Genomic DNA, 18,837 nt, shown 5'->3' on the forward strand with positions numbered 1-18,837 from the left:
AGATTCTATTCTCTAGGCACTAAAATGCACAACCACATTGAAATGCACAAACACCTGCAGTCGAGGGGACTGGAGTACTCGCACGGCCAGGGCTCAGGGGGGCTCCCCTCTCTGCTGCCCACTGTCCCTCCCAAGGGTCAGCCCTGCCCAGCTGCCCCCGGCTCCTGCCCGGCCCCCAGGCCAGCCCAGCCGGCTCGGGAGCGCCTTCCTTCCCTCCACCAGCACCAACTGCTGTGCCAAGGCCAGCCTCACCTCTGCCAGCCAAGCCCTTGCACCAACTCATCACTCCAAGGAACAGCTTCACCCATGGGAGCGCGGGCTCATCGCTCATGCCCGGGCTGGGGGCTGGAAATGAGGGAACGGACCCCGCCAGGCCGAGGAGAGCTGCCCGTGCCACACCTACGCCTCTCCTCTCTGCCTGAGAAGCTCCAGAACGCACATGAAACGTGCACAGACCTTTCATCCCTCCAGAAGTGCACCTCCTCGGCCAGCTTTGGAGAGCAGAGTGTCAGCCTACAGAGCAGGGGACTGAGTTGCCACAGGGTGAGGATGTCTGACTACACGATGCTGCGTGACTGTACAGTACAGCTAGGGAAGGAGCAAACAAGGGGCTTCCATGAGGCTGGAAATGACAGGAAAAGGAGCAAAATGGAAAGAAACCCTGCGTGTTTTCACACTCTAGTGGCAATCTCTTGTGGCAACATGAATTAAGTTTAGGTGAGAGGAGGTTGTTTTGCAAGCAACTGGCAACCACCAAAACCAGGCTTGCCTGGCACACAAGTTATAGACAAGAGAGTATCTTACACTTCAGAATACAATACCCCTCTGCCAATTTAAGGTGTGCCTACTTCTGTTTTAAATTAGATTCGGCTTCAGTTTTACAATTTTGTTTTTGCAATTCTCCATTCAATGGTGTTCACATTTAGGCAAAATCCTCGGCAGGATTTAGAAAGATCCTGGATGTTTTGTTGCTTTGTTCTGGTACTGTTATGGATTCCTTCCCTCAAAGACACACTGCCAGGGAACAACATCTGCAACAAGGATTCTTATTCTCTACAGCCTACAGCCTTTCACCAGAGGTGTCGTCCAGTGTAACTTGGCGGAGCAGTTGGTATCTGGAAATAAGGATAATAAACCCGTAACTGAGAGATCTAGACTGTTCAAAAATCAGTGTTATCACACTACATGTACATGACAGCTTTCCAGATGGTAGTTCTAGAGCAAAGTGATACAAAGAAACTCATCTTCCACCCATACAGTGCATTTATCTCTCTGTAAAACCATGACTATATACACATATGAGCTTTGTATCCAACTCAGAATAAAGCAAAACAAACAAAAAACCCCCAAATTCTCAAGCTTCTCATCCCTTAACTGCCTTCTCCCTGAACTGCACATTCTGGTATCAGCAAATGGGCAGAGATGAATTAAAACATCAGAAGGATGCAATCCATTACTGACAGCAAACCCAAGCCTTTTCATTTTACTCAAATTGACGTTTCACAGTCTTACCCACGCAGGAGAATTCTTGTATCTAGTTTTGTATCTAAAATCAGCCAAAACTTTACTTACAAACAAAACCAGACCTGCAATCAGTTCGTGTTACTTGGTTTTAAATGTAGAGGTTGAGTTATGGAATCAGCTCATGATTCAAAAGAAAGAAAACCCAACTCACATGAGTACAAACTGGCTCATGAGTAGATTTTTAAGAAGCATGTAGATATGCATGGAAAATGTGGGGATGGAAATTCTTCTTTTTCAACAGTATGCCTGTTATATGAAATGTCTTAAGTGAAAATTAGACATAATGTGAAAAACATTTGTAAAGTCCGTTTGGCATCACTAAACCAATCTTACAACAACCAGGCTGAAAAAATACAGGTCTGTCAAAGAATGACATGCCAAACCAGTGTCTAAGGAAGAAAAATTGATGCTAATAACATTAAAATATGCTATATTCCTGTTTTATGAATCCCTTTTCAAAATACGTACAAATCTGTAAGTTACAAAGAATTACATGTATTTTACAAGAAAATGGAATATATGTGAGAGACCACCATTATCTGCAACAATTATTTAAAGTAATGTGCTGCCTGAAAACATCTGTGTGACTCACACCATCTTGAAAAAATCAGGTTAGAAATGGTGTCACTTAATAGTTATGTTAAATACTTTAACACAAATTTAATTTGAAAGGGCCATTGAATATGTTGTCTCACAAAAAAACATTGCTTCACTGAAGCTGCACAGCAAGATGTGAATAGCCAAGTAAACAAATGCAAAATACTTGTTAATTACGTATTTTCTAGAGGGAAGGGAAGCATTACATGCATACTGCTGCCTTAAATTTTCATTTATAGCTTTCCCCCTGCTGTGAGTAAGCTAAAGCAGGTTTTTCAATTAGTAATGGTTGTATGTATCAGTGCATTTCAAAGATTTCTTAAATCATCACATTTTGATACTTACAGTCCCACCATTTAGCACAACTGCCATCTCAGTTGGCTGATAAACATTGCTTCTAAAAGGAGCGCTAGGCCGGCTGCCCAGGCTGCCGTTCCGAAATCCCGCCGTTCTTAGCGCTGTGTTTGGAAAAGAGAGACCACTCTTAGAACACAATTAAAGCTGTGCAATCACAGAGCATCTTCCTTCCAGTCCAGTTAGCGGGAACTTTGCCACTGTTTAACTTCCACGTTGCTTTTGAACAGCTGTTTCTCTTACATGTTGGGAAAGGATCTCAGAAGAATCAGATTTACATTAAATGGACTGTTTGCTAAGGAAGGGGAAAAAGGAACCAAATTCCTGAAGCTTGCTTAATCTCATTTCAGTAGGAGCTCAATGTCTTTAGTCAGCAAACCTCTGATGGATCTTGGACAACGTGTTTTGCAAAGTGCTCCCTGTGTTGGTCTGGATACTGTGGGGTTAAGTAAAATGTGTTACATTTTGCTTTTTATCAAACTCAGTGGACAGGGATCCAAAGCCTTGCTCAAGCCAGTGAGCAATGCTCACAACCCCCTGAGCATTACTTCAGCATGACTAGCATATAAGGATTTTCCAGATGTTTCAGATTATATTTACTCTGAGAAACTAGAAAGATGGAGTAAATATTGCTTTCGAATAGCTTAAACATGGCAAACCACTGAAGGCAAAGAGAAGATCCTGATTGTCCTTTTGGATGTTTATACCAGGAATAAATCAGTCTCCCCATTAATTTTAGTACAAGTTTGGGTTCAAGATGTAAATTCTGAATGAGATATGCATAGTGAAGGATATGCTGCTCTCTCCAAAGCAGTCTGGGGATTGGCACATACCAACTCCCTCTTTAATTTTGAGGGTAAATAATGACTTCACTGAACTCAGACGTGGCCAGGGAACAGAGCTCATTTATCCACACGACGTGCGTGGTCACAACGGGCAATGCTCATCTGTCAGCTGCTAAACAGAAACATGCCCAGTTCAGGCACCTGGGGCAAGAACTTCTCTGAGGTTTAATTCAAATTACAATCCTACAGTCTCTGCCTGAAATCGTGAATGAGCTGAAGTTTATGAGAATTACAGCACAGACTGTAATGAAGCCAGGATTTATCTCCAATGTAGTTGCTCTGTGCAGAAGAAAATTTAAAAGGATCCTGCTGCCATATGCTGTCCTCTAGCCACTGCTACTCCTCTCTCTGGGAGCTGTGCACCAAGATGAAGAACAGTATTGATTTAGCATGGAAATTTAGAAATTCCACCCTGCAAATGCTCAGCTGTTCACTGCAGATAGATATAGCCCTCACTTGCTCTTTATTTGAAAATTACATATTTTTGCAGAACTCTGGGAGAAAAAAGAATGAAAATGCCTAAACTGGAACTAAGTATTTTTTATTAGCTATTTAACAGTCTCAAGGTCAGTAACTTTTTCTTTTTTTTTTTTTTTTTGCTATTTGACTACTTCTTGTGTGATAAACACACATGATTGTACTGGTATTTGCTAGTACACACAGACACAAAAAATCTTTATCATGAGCACAATCATTAAAATATTTATACAGACTATTTACACAAAATATAAAAAGTAATTTAGTCATTTCAAAGCTATCTTAAAGAGCCAGTAAATTCAATTTCACATTGCTAATTTTTTTCCATATTATTGCAAACAGCTACACTTTTTTTGATGTGAGAATCTGTGACAAAGCTTGTAGACAAAATATGCATTTTGGATTTTTTCTCACACCACTTTTACCATTTTTCTTTGTACTTTTACATTATTATTAAATCTACTTGCATAGGGTATGTATAGGTAAGAAACAAGCGGTACTAAGGATATTTGAGCAAATGTGCTAAAGCCTCTTTTTAACACGTTTTAAATTTTGTTTACTTTGCTTTTAGGCATTGGCTGTGACGGTGACTGGTAGTACTAGAAGTTATTAAATGAAATTTAATGATACCAGAGCTGCTTGGGCTTGGGTTTCCTGACAGCATTCTACATTTCACATCCAGATTTCTCTTGTTTAAGGCAAATTCTCTCTGCCTACAGAGGCTGCCCTGCTAGAGTGCACTGCACTTCCAGAGAGCTCTCAGTCAACTGCTCTTTGTTCAGATTTTCTAAATACTTTAATATAATTTTAGAGGGCACACCTATGAAAATAACTCTTCTAAAGAGATACTTCAGCCTATCATATAAATATGAAAATCCCAGATTAGTACGCTGTTTAAATGATGTTTAAGTTACTGACTTTAAAATAGGTTTGCTTTATTAATGCTTCATGTTGTTCCTGGAATAGAGCAGCTCTTGTTGCAGTGCATAACTTGAAGCTACATTTTCACTAAGAAAGAAGGAACCGAGGAGAACGTGCTTGTTTGAACCTGAACACTGTTTAGATTCTTAAAATGCTGCTTAAAATCTTTAAAAGAGCAAAGTTATGAAATTGTTTTACACAAGTATTAGTGGAAATAACAAGAATAATGGAAAATATGTTTGTCCAGGCATGTTTTCTATTTAAAGCTAACCATTTACTGAAACAAGTACTACAGTCAGGGAACTGCTTTCTGCTTATCATGTCTTCCAAACTTTGCAACTAGAAGATCTTCTATTCTAAAGTATGAAGTAATTGAAGAAAGTACCCTTCTGATAATTTCTGAACTCTTGATGATGAATTCTCAAATTGAGTCTGATTAAATGGATGAAAGAAGAGAACATTCTCTACCTGCAGAGCCAAGTGCTCAGACTCCAGGTGCTTTGCCACTAACAACCATCAGCACTGGGATCTGACATAGTGACTTGGTTATTATTGCCTGTATTTACTTTAAGTCTTGCTAAGTTTTGTCTCCAAACCCTGCTGTCCCAAGCTAGTCCTTAAAGAACTGCTGCACAGGAATATTTAAACTGTTTTGATGTATTAAAAATTCCTGTATGCCATGGGAATGGGAATGACAGGAATTTATTATGGTATACATTAATAAGGGCATCAGATAAGGAAATCTATTTTGTATTGCACTATAATTCACATAGGATAAAACAGAACATAAAATGCACTATAATAGACAGTATAATGATTTTATAGCTATCATACATCTATCCATTTCACAAAAAAACTTAATTACTAAATGATTAGATCAAAAAGGAGCTTCCAATTCTTTTTTTTCAAATGCATCCATGAATGCCAATGATACAGAGTGAAACATCCAATTTTGTTCTTAGATCTGCCTTAGCCAGAAATAGCTTCAGTGAAGCCACTGCAGCTACTTTACTATGAAATGAATTTAATGGGGGCTAGAGCACAGTAAAAAAAAACCAAACCACCACACAAAAAAAAAGAAGTGCTTTTAACAGTCCATAGTGCAACTGTCTCTTGCTTTGGAACATTAGTAATAACAACCATTCTTTTATTCATGGGATTTTTTTTTTTTGGTTTTGTTTTAACACTGCCTTTATGGTATCCACTCACAGAACAAACTTCCCTACTAGAAGGAGATCTTTAAAGTTCCTGCTCAGAAACTTAGAGGAAGAAGTGCCTTCCTGACCCAACACTGTGCCAAACAAAAGTGCTATTTTCCTCCGTGTCTGGTCAGTACCCAGGGAAACATCAAACCCAGAGGAAATCAAAGACACACAGAGATGAATAGGAAGGTGAAGTGCCTGGACCACGTGCCCTAAGCCTTCTTTCAGGGGCTGCCAGAGCAATGTGGTAACTACTGCCTGAGAGAGCAGGCCAGTATTCTTCTCAGAGTGAATAAAAATCAGTGTGACTTGGAACAAAATCCTTTATCCGGGTGTGGGGCAGCACCAGACCACAACCCCCCAAAGAACACCACAGGGCTGCTGCTTCCCACTGCTGGTCACAGAGGCATCCCTGGGATTTCTGACAGGGGTTAAACGTTCAGCAAGGATTTGGATCTCTGAAGTACCCAGTTGTTGCTGGTCCTTTCAGCAATCACTCCAAAGCATTTCCAGTGCAGATTTTAATGATGTGTCATCACACATCCTTCTATGACAAGGAAGGCAAATTACCTCGAAACCTCTATGAAACCTCAGGCATTCAAGCCTTCAGAACAAAGGCTGTCTTTGAACTGTCCATAAGCCACTTGGCATTTTTCCCCCTACAGGGACACAAAGTGGCACTAAATCCATTTTAATGGGAATATAAGTAATAATAATTATTTTGTTGCTCAAATGGCTGAGAAAGTTGTAACACAAACCACTTTTTTTTTTTTTCCTGAGGTTTTGGGAAAATATTTTGTATTAAATGTTGATAACTGCTAATTACAAAAAATGTCATTTAAATTATTTAAAATAAAGGCTATTTTTCCCACAATGAATTTTTTTTATTCTTTTGGTGTTGGCTTTGCATGTGAAATTGTTCAGTTTTTCAAAGAAAAATCAACATGCAGAAGAATCATTTTAACCTAACATATGTATTGTCTGCATTTTTTTCAGACAATAAAATGCATCCCTCATTAGAGGATATGTTAGTGAAAATTGCAAAAGGTGTAGGGTGAAAATTATTGTACTTATCATGACGCTCATTTTCAACACCTGAAAAATATCTCATACAGAGAGTTTCTTTGACACTACAGAAAATTACAGTCCTTTATAGCCAACCCTTACCTGCATTATGTTCATCCATTGAAAAGGCTTTATTTTCCATGTAGCTCCTGGGAAGCTGTATATCTTCCTCAAAAGCGGTTTCACGCATCCTTGGCTGTGAAGTATCAAAATAATTGGGTGTGTTTTCCTGCTGTGATGGAAGGATGGTACAGTGGACCTCTGGGATGGCGTGGAAAATAACAAACACCCAACCACTGGACACCAGTGCAATAGCCAGAGTGGGGTCACTCCATTTGTCTCTTCTCTGGAGCTCAGCGTTCCCGAAGAGGTACATAGTCATCCAGGCCACCCAAATCAGAATGGAAAAAAAAAGGGTTATAATGAGGCATACTCCGTTTTTCTTCCATTTCTTGAACTTCCCACAGAGCGTGAAAAACGAAAACCCCATGGTGAAAACCATCAGGAACATAACGTAAATGGAAGCCATGGCAAAATCCATCGGTTGGTAGCTGCAGGCCAGCTTGTTCTCCCTGACCACGGTCAGGATCAGCCACTCGGCCGCGATGATGACCTGCACCAGCATCAGGCAGATGGCCACCCCCGCCAGATGCCAGCCAGACGGGCTCTTCCCGTGGCGAACGAGCCTGCGAAGCCTCCAGGCTTGGGCGAGCAAGCACGAGAAGCACAGAGCAAAGATAACTCCCCACAGAAAGCGTCGGGTGGAGCACACCATCTCATCTTCCTGGATGATGAACGCGAACGTCAGCCCGAACAGTCCCAGAGTCCCGAAGAGGAAGAGGAAGTGCATCCCCAGGGGGCTCTTCTTCTCTTTGTCCTTGATGAAGGGCAGCCTCACCAGCAAAATCAGCATCAGCAGTAACGTGGTCAGCACACCTGCCCCCGCCACCGCCTCCAGAACGATGCCCCAGATGGCATCCAGGTCACACAGGTGAACGTACTGAGGGAGGAGATCCAGTCCACACCCTCGAGGAGTACTGGAGTTCTCTGAAGAGCCATAGCTGATCACCAAGAGGAGGAAGAAACCAATGGCTGGGTAGGCTTTCATTTTTCTGTCTGAGACAACAAAATATTTGTTTAGCTAGAGCTGAGTTGGGAGGATTTCACAGCCACTAAAGCCCAGCTTGTTTCAGTGGCCCATGTTTACAGTTTTTGCACTGGGTTTGCAGCTGGCACAGCCTCCCTCCAGCCCCCTTCACTGCCCTCCCAAAAGCTGCTCTTGACTGTTGTACTCAGAATGCAAAATGACTCATTGCTCTCTCTGTTTGCACTGATTGAAAACAACATTTCCCAACTCTGACCCTGCAAATGGCCTTAAACACAGCCTGAAAAAATTATGTATCCTGTTGCAAATATTACACTATGCGCAATGCTTAGACACTTACTACCTGTTTAAATCAAGGTGTTTAAAGCACATTTAAGTTATACTGGGCCTGATGCAGGACGCAATTAGACTGTCCCACAGCCTTGCTCCTTTTACTGGAACAAAGGCAGAGTCAAAACTACTTTTTAAATTATTACTTTTTAAAGGATAAAGCAATCCAAGGAAAATAAACATTGTACATTCTTAAAAAAAGAAAAATCTTGTTTTCATGCTCAGTCAATAGGCAGTTATCATATTCACTTCTTTCATCCTCTTCCAAAGCCCAAATATTAGATTGTATTTGGAAATGGGAATGGCAGTCTAGAAAAATCCCATATTCTGTGACAATGGTGCACACATGCAGTGTCATCAATCAACTAATCAAAAATGAATGCCTCATTGTGCTTCTTAGCCAGTCCAAAGCCATTCAAAGGACACAATTAACAAAAACCAGAGCATCACTTTCTTGGATCCAGAGAGTGGACAATGGAAAACTCTCCAGGAACACAACACATCCCACATGACCACCAGGACCAAAAGCCTAGACAAATCCCAACTTTAAGGAAGAACATGGGTTAGGTGCTTTGAAAGTACACATTATGGCATTTGCTTTTCTTAAGCAGAGCAGAGCCAAGGACATTGTTAAAAATGTAACCTTTAACTCTCAATCTGCCTCAGCCTCTGCCCTGTAAGGGCAGTCTGGAGTAAACACTGAGTGGAGCAGATATGAAACCTGACTCTGTTAACCTTCACTAGCAGTTAGTGCTGCAGGTTCCAGCAGGATTCTCCTCACTGATGTGAGGAACCTTTCAGACTCCCACTTGCGCTGTGTGACCATGAGGAGGAAAAGCAGGCAGTAATGTTAGTCAATGTGAGTCACACAGCTCATGGGACACGTTTAGGATGCAAAATGAAAAGCAGAGAAACTATCAGGAGCTCTTTTGTAAGCCATTTATGGTTACCTGTCCAAAGAGATTTCGAAGATTAGAACTGCCTTTAATGAAAACTTTGAAAACTTTAACGAGAGCTGAAAATGATTTAAAGTAGTAGTGCAATGTTGCATTGAGCACAATCAGTCATAACCAACACAAGAACTGTTTACATTGACTGTCTGAAACTGTTCTGTGCCTCTTAGAGCTGAGAACTATGGATTTCCTCATGCATTACAATCCTGTGCTTTACAGTCCTGTAATGACCCAAGTTAAATCTTGAGGATCTGAATCTTCAGCGTTTCACTGTGTAAGGATCAATGGCCATTTTCAGCCTCTATCAGGAGACACATGATGAAACTTGTGATGTTTCCTGTTAGGGGCACCAAGACAACAAACATGCCAATATAAACGTGTAGTGACTCTATGGTCTTCACTCACACAGGATACAAAACATCCTACTACAAACCTTCATCTCAGAAGTGGAAGCTGTGACAAATAATGTGATCTGGGCTTGGACAAACAGGAAATGGGTAATGGAAGATCTCTGCCAGCCCACAGAAATTAATCTTTGCACTATTGGAAGGGCTGCAATGTTCCAACGATGCAATGACCTGCTAAGGACAAATGATTTGTTTTCCCCTCCATATCTGTAATTTACTTTATGGTGGATTGGTAGAGTATACACTTGTTTATATCTGATTTGTGTAACAGGTTTTTCAATAACTCTGTTGCAACACCCACGTTACAAACACTGGCTTTACAGACAGAAAACTAATCATCAGTGAAATATATTCAGTTTTGTATTGAATATACGCTCAATAAATCTCCTTGCCCTTTGAGTACATAATTAACTAGAAGAAAACATTCCAAAGATAGTTCTCCAATTCCTTTTATGCACAGTCAATTCCTACTGCAACTAGTGAATTTCCTCTTTAGAGTGTTTGAAATGTCCTAAAAAGTGTGAAATGCTCAGTGCCTGCTGACACAAAGGGGGGAAATCCACTGGCATCTACTAAGGCAATGCTCCAAACCAGTGGTACCATTTCAAAAAGTAGGAGGTCATGTGGAAAATTATTCAAAACTCATTCTAAATGTCACCCAAACTAAAAACTATCAACAGCCCTGAAGTGAGGGTCATGTTAATTTTCCCCTATCCCATCACTTACAAATGATGATAAACAAGAACTAATTGCTTTCAATACTAGCTTTGTTTATTAGCTGCTCTCCAAAGACCTGGGGGGTAATGAATTAAGTGCCAGTATCCCCAGTTCTAAGATATTTTCCAGTTTTCTGGTTACTTTATTCATGTCATGTAACCCTCATGTGATTGAGCTATTCTAGGACAGTCTGTTTCCATGGAGATTGTGCTGCATGGGTAAGCAGTCATATTGTCAGGCCATCATTTGTTTCCTCTTCCTATTTGGAAGTGTTGGGGAGGGGGAAGGGAGGGTTAATGAATTAAAGTATTTCCCCCTCCGGGAAGAAGTGGTTAGTTTTGGAAAGGGGGAATTAAGCTGTGACAAAATATATTCCGAATTCAAAGTATGTGTTCTGAAATATAGAGGTGTTCTACTCAAAAGGAATTTTCCCAAGTTACTTCCTACTTTTGGGAAAGCTGATGGGACATAATCAGTGTCCTCTTAGGGAGGTCTTAGACAGCCACAGTACTGACCAGGAAATCTCTAGGGCTGCTGACAGTTATTCCTGGTGTGAAATAATTTCCCAGCCAATGTCAGTGAAACACTCAATCCTGCCCAGACCAAAGCTGGCAAGCAGGGCTGGAAGTCTCCAAAGGAGGAATCTTTTCCTCCTAACTGCTATCAACTAAGCAGTTTGTTTCTAACCTGTTTACTATCAATTTCTGCCTGATGGGTAAAAACAGGCAACATTAATAATCTACCCCCTGAGACATTACCAGCTAAAAAAATCCTCTTTCTAGTGCTGATCCTCAGCACTGAACAGTTGTAAAAATCAAGGGAAAACACTGCATTAAAACACACAAGTTTGGTGATTACCACAACTTTAGCTAAAACCACAGATTCAATCATTTTAGATAAAACTCTGAAGTTTCTTTTCCCAGAAAAGTTGTTTTTGAAAAAAAAACAAAAAACCATCATTATGGGAGTTTTATTAAAATAGCATCTTCCTCAAGCCTGTGCAGTGGGTAGGATGGCAGAGTTCCCTCACAATGCCTCTTGAGATTTTATAGTAAAATTTTACTGCACATTCTTGCTGGTTGTTACTTAAATCAGTAACTGTAGAGAAGAGTATTTTTACCTCTTTATGTCTAGATTAGCTCTGACTAAAGTTATGCAACCTCACAGGAGTAACAATAGCGCTCTATTCGGCGGGCACCTCACTTCTGCTGCCAGAGAACTACAGAAACACAGGAATGCCACAGAAACATTCCAGCACTGATACAGTCAGTGGCACCAGTACATCCCCCTCACACTCGTGAACTGTTCACAGGGACGAAAAGCAACTTGAGATAATTTTTTTTCCCCCAGATTCCTCTCCAAAATTTTATTTCGGTAAAGCCATTAAGGCAATATACCTGAAACCAGAGCAATCAGGAACACTTATAATCAATATTCTAATCAATAAGCCTTACACATTTTAGGCAAAAGCAGCAAACAATTAGCAGGACAGTTTCAAATCCAATTCAATTTTTGGCTCAAAATCTGCTCTTAATGACAGCTGTAATAACTCCACTGCCTTCTACAGAGTGAGGTCCCCTTCATTACATTATCTGGCATAGAGTCACTACAGAAATTGCAGCACAAAGCTGCCCCAGCGGGTACAAACTACAATTACAAGCAACTAAGCAGAAACAGAAAATCTCACAGTTCTCATCAAAAAGTTGTCACGGTTAAAAATCAATGAGGCTTTCTGTAGCTAAAGTCTTCTGACCAAAGCTTGCAAAGGGATCAAAAAGACACAGCTGTATGGTGCTACAGAATATATACACAGAATAAATCTGTGTTGTGCAAAGATTCGAGGTTAGGCTATTCATGCTTAGATGCATCCTCTGCTCCTGGACCTCGAGTTCAAATGTTAGTCAGCTGACACAGGGAGATGCATTCAATGGCAGAGGAGAAAAACAACCTAGTAAATATAAGCAATAGTAGCACAAATAGTAACCTGCTCTTCACACAGGCAGAAGACTGGTTCACTGTGCAATTTCCAAAAGAAAACCACCCCCACCACGAAGTGTTGTGGGAGAGATGCGAGTGAGTGAGGAATTAATCACAACACAGGATCTCTGCCAGCTGCTTTTGATCAGAACTGAAGAATGAGCTCCAGGACTGATAACAGAGCAGCAACAGCCAAGCTGAGATCAGACTACTCAAGAGATGTGTGTATTTCCAGAATAATAATTAACAGTGCAATTGTGCTTTGTAGGCAAAAACACAGCAGTGATTTTGACAGCCCCTGCATTAGATACACATCACGCTCTGTTACAGCCTCGGTTACAGAAGGCAAGACCCCACTCCAAAAGGGACATGTAGGAAAAGTATTGCTTTCATTCAGAAATACCTTGTGATGCTGAATACTCTATGAAATTATCTTTCTCATTTTCTAGGAGCTCAACTCCCTTTGGTCACAATCTGTGTATCACGTGTGCCTAGGTACTTCTGACCATAGTGCCTGGCATTGAATTCACAACTGATAGCAATCAATTAAAATTTTTACAAACACAATTTTAGCAATTTTTATTTTCCTTGCTAATTCTCAGACTGTTTCTATTCATGTCATAGCCTTCTAGCAGACGGGTTCTATCACCTGATCTCTCCTGATGCAGCCAGGCATCAACCCTGATATTCCCTGCTGGTGAGCAGCAAGGGTATCCCCGTTAAACAGCACTCGGTGCTAGCGCTGATCGCCAAGCTGGGTGTTTGGGTTCAGCACGCAGGAAATCCTGTTAGCCTTGGGATAAACATTAGGGCAGGTGTAAACAAAGGGTTCACGTAAGTGCTAAATCCACTCTGCGTGGCTTTGCCGAGAGGTAACACAGACACGGGGCTTTTATTGACTCGAGGGAAAACTGCTGCGCACCGCACCCGGCCGGAGCTCCCGCCAGCCCCGGGACCGGCCCGCGGCGGCCAGGAGCCAACAAAAGGCTCTTTCCCTCGGCCTCTCCCCGACACTGCCCTTGAGGTCCCGCTGGGGAATGCGAGGAGGTGCCGGGCTCGGCTGCGGCTGCCCCGCGTAGGAGCGGTGCGGAGCCAAGCGGCCCCTCCGTGCGGCCGGTGCGCGGCTGCCTCCGCTCCGGGCTCGCTTTAATCCCCCCGCAACCTCCTCCTCCTGGACGATACCTATCCCGCTTCAGCCTCCGCTCTTTTGTCCCTTCGCTCATTTCTCTCTTCGGTTGCTTTTCTCCGTCTCTTCCTCCCCCGCCTGTCCCCGCTCTTCTTCCCCATCCTCTCCGAACTCCGCTGCCTTCCTCCCCAGCCTCCCGCCCCGCTCCCCGCAGCGCAGCCCCCTGCTCCGAGCCCCCCCCGTCCTGCCCTATATCCCCTCTAATCCCCCCCAGGATTCCTATATCCAGCCTGTTGTCCGCTGGCGGCCACCGAGCTAATTCCGCGGGCAGCGCAGGGCGCAGAGCCGGGTGAGCGGCTCCGCTGCGTCCCCCCTGGCCCGCAGCCTTCCCCCGGCCGTACCGGGGCCGGTCCGGGCCCGCCGCTCCCCCCGCCCTCCGCCGGCTCACCCGCTGTCCGCTGCGGCCGAGGGCGGCGGGGCAGCTCTGTCCGCCAGCCCTCCGCAAGTCACATCCCGGCTCCGGCGGCGCGGCGGCTCCGCGGCGGGGAGCGAGGGCAGCGCCGACCGCCCCCGCGGCGGCTCATGGAGCGCCTGGCCCCGCTGCGCGCCCTGCGAGCGGAGCGAGTCCCGAGAGCCGCGCTGTCCGAGCGGTGTCCGCCGCGCTCTGTGCCCGCCGCTCCGCCGCGCTCCGGCCCCGCCGCCAGCCCCCTCCCACCGCCCCGCCCCGCCCGGGCACGGCTCGGCTCGGCACGGCCCGGCGGGGCACGGGTACCCCGGGGACGGGGACAGCGCACCCCGCAGCGCTCTGACCCGCCGAGCTGCCGGCGGAGAGGTGGGAGAGGTCGCCACGGTGAGGGAGCGGGAGCACACGCACACACACACTCACACTGCTCACGCACACACTGCTCACACAGAGCTCACACTCACACACTGCTGACACTCACACTGCCCACACTCACACACTGCCCCACTCACACACACAGAGCTCACACTGCTCACACACCCACACACTGCTCACACTCACACTGCCCACACACTCACACACTGCTCACACTCACACTGCTCACACACTCACACACTGCTCACACTCACACTGCTCACACACTCACACACTGCTCACACTCACACTGCTCACACACTCACTCACACTGCTCACACACTCACCAGCACAAACACACTGCTCACACATACACACACTGCTCACACTCTCACACTGCTCACTCACTCACACACACACTCTGCTCACTCACACACTGCTCGCACTCACACTGTTTGCACACACACTGCTCACGCTCTTACCCTGCTCACACATTCACACACACACACTGCTCACGCTCTCACACTCACCCTCAAACACACATCCCCACATTCCCGCGCTGCCTCCCCGCGGCCGGGCCCGTGTGGCCGCTGTGAGCGCGGCGAGCACAGGGCACACGGGCCCGGCCCTGCGCGCTCGGGTGACACCAGGGCAGGGCACGGAGCGGGCACACGGAGCGGGCACACGGAGCGGGCACACGGAGCGGGCACACGGAGCGGGCACACGGAGCGGGCACACGGACCGCGGCCCTGCCCGCTGCTGCTCCCGCAAACGAGTGCGAGACCCAGGGTCGGGAGCACCCTGCCGGGCAGGCTGGCAGGACATGCACACACCCAGGCCAGGTGTGGGACTGCAGGGATGAGGGGGCTTTCTAACAACGGGGGATTTTGAGACGTTCAAACCTTCTCCACATGCAGTTTCCGACCTGCCACAGCCCGAGACAACAGCTAAACAAACACTTGGAAGGGAAAACGCTGGGAGCCTGTGTCCGGAGCAAGTGACACTTCACACGCAGGATCAGCCCTGCGAGCCCGGGAGGCGCTGCAGAGGCCGTGTCGGGCACTGCTCCCTGTCTGCCCCTACCCCCAGTGGGCAGCTGCTGTCCTGCTTTTCAGCTTCTCCACAGTTCAACCCTTAGACAGGGCTTTCTACAAACTCCAGAAGGAGTTATTTGTAGGAGGAAAAGACAGTTTCTGTGGATGATGTTCACGAGCAGCAGAAACTCATGAGCCTTTTCAACAGCTTGGCGTTCATCTGCCCGACATGTCCATGGCCAGCAGCCTCAGCATGTCGTGCATCCCTGGGTTCTGCACCCCTGCATCCCTGGGTTCTGCACCCCTGCATCCCTGGGTTCTGCACCCCTGCATACCAGGGTTATATTCCCCTGCATCCCTGGGTTATCCTTCCACTTAAACCATCGAGGGCAGGCACAGCTGACATGGCATCAGCAGCAGGGAGTGCCCAGAATGTGTCCTTCCTGAACACCTGCCCTTCTTGCCAGGTTTCCTTATCCAGAGCCTTCCAAAGGGAAATATCTGCCCTGAAACATGCATTCTTCAGCACAGCAGAACTGTAACCTTTAAAGAGACTCTTCCTGACATGCATGGGCTTATTTACCTGTCATTTATGATGCCCTGGGGGGTAACCTGAACTTCTCAGCGTGGCTGACATGGAGTAAATTGGATGGTGGGGTGGACTGTAATTGTCTGTGTTTAGGAAGGGCAACAGGCAGAGAAAAGCTGAGGCAGAGGAACAATTTCACATTTCTGCTCCTTTTTTGTCTCAATTTCTCTATCTTGCTGCTTTCAAGTTTTAGGCACTGGTCTTATTTGAGTCACATGTAAACAACATACCCTGCCCTTGCATCAGTTGGCAGCTATGCTCCATTCAAAGTTAAGCAGGATAATTTTACAGAAATTGAGGTGGTGAGAGGTGAAGTTGCTGTAAACTGCCCGAGGTCACCCAGCAGTCTGGCAGAAAAGTAGAAAATACAGATTCAACAGAGCAGTCTGTACCCCTGCTCCATCTTGGGAGCCTGAGCCAAGCACCCAAATACTACAGTAGCAAGTAAAGCCCTTTTTGTGTATAAATAAACACACAGAGTTCTCTGTGCCGTGCTGGATACAGAGAGGTAGACCAGGGGGGAGGATGAATCACAAGGATTCATGTGCTGTCGGTCTTGGCCGGCTCACAAGGGAGCAATGTACTGAGCCCTTCAGCAAATGCAAATCTTGGGCATTGTTCCCTTCTTCCTGTGTCTCTAACGCAGCCCTGGTTCCCTGAAGGAAACAGCCTCCCCCATTTGCCTTGTACTGATGGAACAGGGAAGATAATGCCCCTCTCAACCATTGCTAGTGGATCAGTACTGAATAGGGCTAATTTGTCTCCTGCTGAAGCAGTTTTTAGTATTAGCTACCATGAAGAAGTGTAGGACAGGACTCCAAATCATTCAGGAAATTATAGGACTTGGTAGAGTAACTGGACTAAATCACAGTTCCTGTTGCATTACTTTCCACCTAGTTAACTTTGAAAAACATGCTCTTAAAATAGGCTTTTATTTAGGGAAAAAGTATTTCTATCAGTCTACCACAACCTTGTCAGCACCTTCAGCATTTCCTCACTGTGAGAGAGCAGGTAGAAGGATGGAGTGGGTGCTGTGCCCCAGGCAGACTGTGTGAATTCCCTGATTTCAGGTGGTGCTCTCTACTCCTGCCTCAGTTCCTGGGAGCCTGCAGTGCCTGTAGCCAGTGGCTGCTTGCATGTGATCAGTGCTCAGAGGGGGCTGGGGAGGGGGTGAGGTGTGCAAGGCCAAAGTAGAGGCAAAATTTAGAGACCTCCACTTATGCCATGCAATTCTGCAAGAGCTGATGGCCTAAAAGGTGAGCCCAATGCTTTTGTTCATCTCTGAAATAGTGAAGAACAAGTATGGTATGTATCTGTCTTTATTTTAGAATGAGTGTACAGTATAGTCAACTTTTAAAAATCCCACTGCTTTTCAGTTATTTTACTCCTCCTATTTTTCTACAACACATTTGGTCATTGAACAGATTTTTAGCTCTCCCCCCACCAGTATTTGGTTTACTGCTTGTGACAATAGGTAAACAAAGAGTCTGTGTGGTGCTGCATGTTCCCAATGTTTCCCTTCTGCAGCAGTGCTCCCAGCAGGGTTTGACAGGAGGGAGCAAGGCTGTTACAGCAGACACCACTCCCCATCCATGGATGCCAAGTCCATATCCCCACAGACTCTCATCCCCTTTTCAGATGGTTTCCCTGTGTCCCAACCTGAGATAAAGGCAATTTCCATCCTCCCTTCTCTTCTTACCCCTCAGAAAGCCTGGCAGGTGTTGTGTTTATTGCAGGAGCAGGCACAAAAACAGTCGGGCAGTGTTTCACTACCAGCTCTCTTTTGTTCTGCAGAACCTTTTCACTGGGCACTCCGGTTCTACAGCTCCTGCCAGTGTGAAACTGTGCTTGTGCCAGTGCAATTTAAGTGGAATATTTCATTAAGAGATCAGCAGTGCTCATAGAAATGACAGCGATCATTAAGTCTGCATTACTTTGTTTGCATTAGGGAGCTGCAGAGGCCCCAGGCACAGGCAGGGCTGCAGGGCACAGGGGGCCAGCCCTCTGTAAATCACTTTAGACTGCCTGAGACAGCCTGTGTGCCTTCATCACACGCTCTGGTATCTGTTCCTAGATCTTGGAATGCCACAATAATGAATGTGACAGAGGAGAATAAGGAGATGCCAGGTGAATTTGGCCCTGGCAATGGTGTGTGGTTGGTTCACATTTCTGACCCCCGAGCAGAGGTGCTTTTCATTACACAAATCCCTGCAGCGTGATTCGTTTGCCTGATACTTGCCCTGCTTTTTCTCAGTTCTGGTGCTTCTGTTGGTTGGCAGCATCAAGGAGAGAGAGAGATCTGTGTGACCACTGTGAGGTGGTTTCTCTGTAAATGCAGAAGGTTTCACACTCTGCCCAGGGCAAAGTCTGCTCTCCACAGTGTTCTGTGAAACGGGTCTGAGTCACCAAGTGGAGTTAGTGAGGAGAAGGGGAAATGAAAGGAGAATTTTGAAATCACTATGACGAAAAAGATGAGTGTCAGGAAGGAGATGGATGCATAGAGGACAGAGAAAGAAAGAATTATTGAAACATTATGGAGAAATATAATCTGGAAAAACCTCTATCCATGGCACAAAAGAAAGGTATTCTCAGGACAGAAAGTGTGGGTAAATGGCCATAGTGTTGGATGTCACATGCACAATCAAATCTAAATTATACCTGTTTTTTCAGCTTGCATTAAACAAACCAAGGTAAGGATGCACTTTTACAGCATTGCACCTACTGATAATTCCTTTTCTGTTTGATAATAAATAAAGCCTGTCCTGTGGCTCTCCCCATCACTTGCTTGGACATACAG

The 18,837-nt window shown here is 45.1% G+C and overlaps 1 protein-coding gene across 2 annotated transcripts; it reads right to left on the reverse strand.

Annotated features, from left to right (window-relative positions):
• Window positions 1–963: 963 nt before the first annotated feature.
• GPRC5B (G protein-coupled receptor class C group 5 member B) lies at window positions 964–14,328 on the reverse strand. Of its 2 annotated transcripts, none has more exons than XM_063414694.1 (4): window positions 14,049–14,328; window positions 7,088–8,097; window positions 2,467–2,579; window positions 964–1,115 (listed from the first exon to the last, which is right to left on the reverse strand). In XM_063414694.1, exons 2-4 carry the CDS (start codon window positions 8,091–8,093, stop codon window positions 1,071–1,073), a joined length of 1,164 nt encoding a protein of 387 aa, XP_063270764.1. In that variant the 5' UTR covers window positions 8,094–8,097; window positions 14,049–14,328; the 3' UTR covers window positions 964–1,070. The 2 variants fall into 2 exon arrangements, with proteins under 2 accessions (XP_063270764.1, XP_063270763.1); XM_063414693.1 differs by having other exon boundaries at window positions 7,088–8,101; window positions 14,049–14,326.
• Between the last annotated feature and the right edge of the window lie 4,509 nt (window positions 14,329–18,837).

Source organism: Prinia subflava, chromosome 17 (assembly GCF_021018805.1).
Source record: "Prinia subflava isolate CZ2003 ecotype Zambia chromosome 17, Cam_Psub_1.2, whole genome shotgun sequence".
Lineage (NCBI taxonomy): Eukaryota > Metazoa > Chordata > Aves > Passeriformes > Cisticolidae > Prinia > Prinia subflava.

Bases quoted from the DNA above. Each gene is read 5' to 3' on its own strand.
- GPRC5B (XM_063414694.1), bottom strand. From the start codon at position 8,093: ATGAAAGCCTACCCAGCCATTGGTTTCTTCCTCCTCTTGGTGATCAGC. The intron at 2,580-7,087 runs GTAAGGGTTGGC...TTCCAAACACAG, and splicing joins AATGGATGAACATAATGCAG to CGCTAAGAACGGCGGGATTT. The intron at 1,116-2,466 runs GTAAGTATCAAA...CCTTATTTCCAG, and splicing joins TTGTGCTAAATGGTGGGACT to ATACCAACTGCTCCGCCAAG.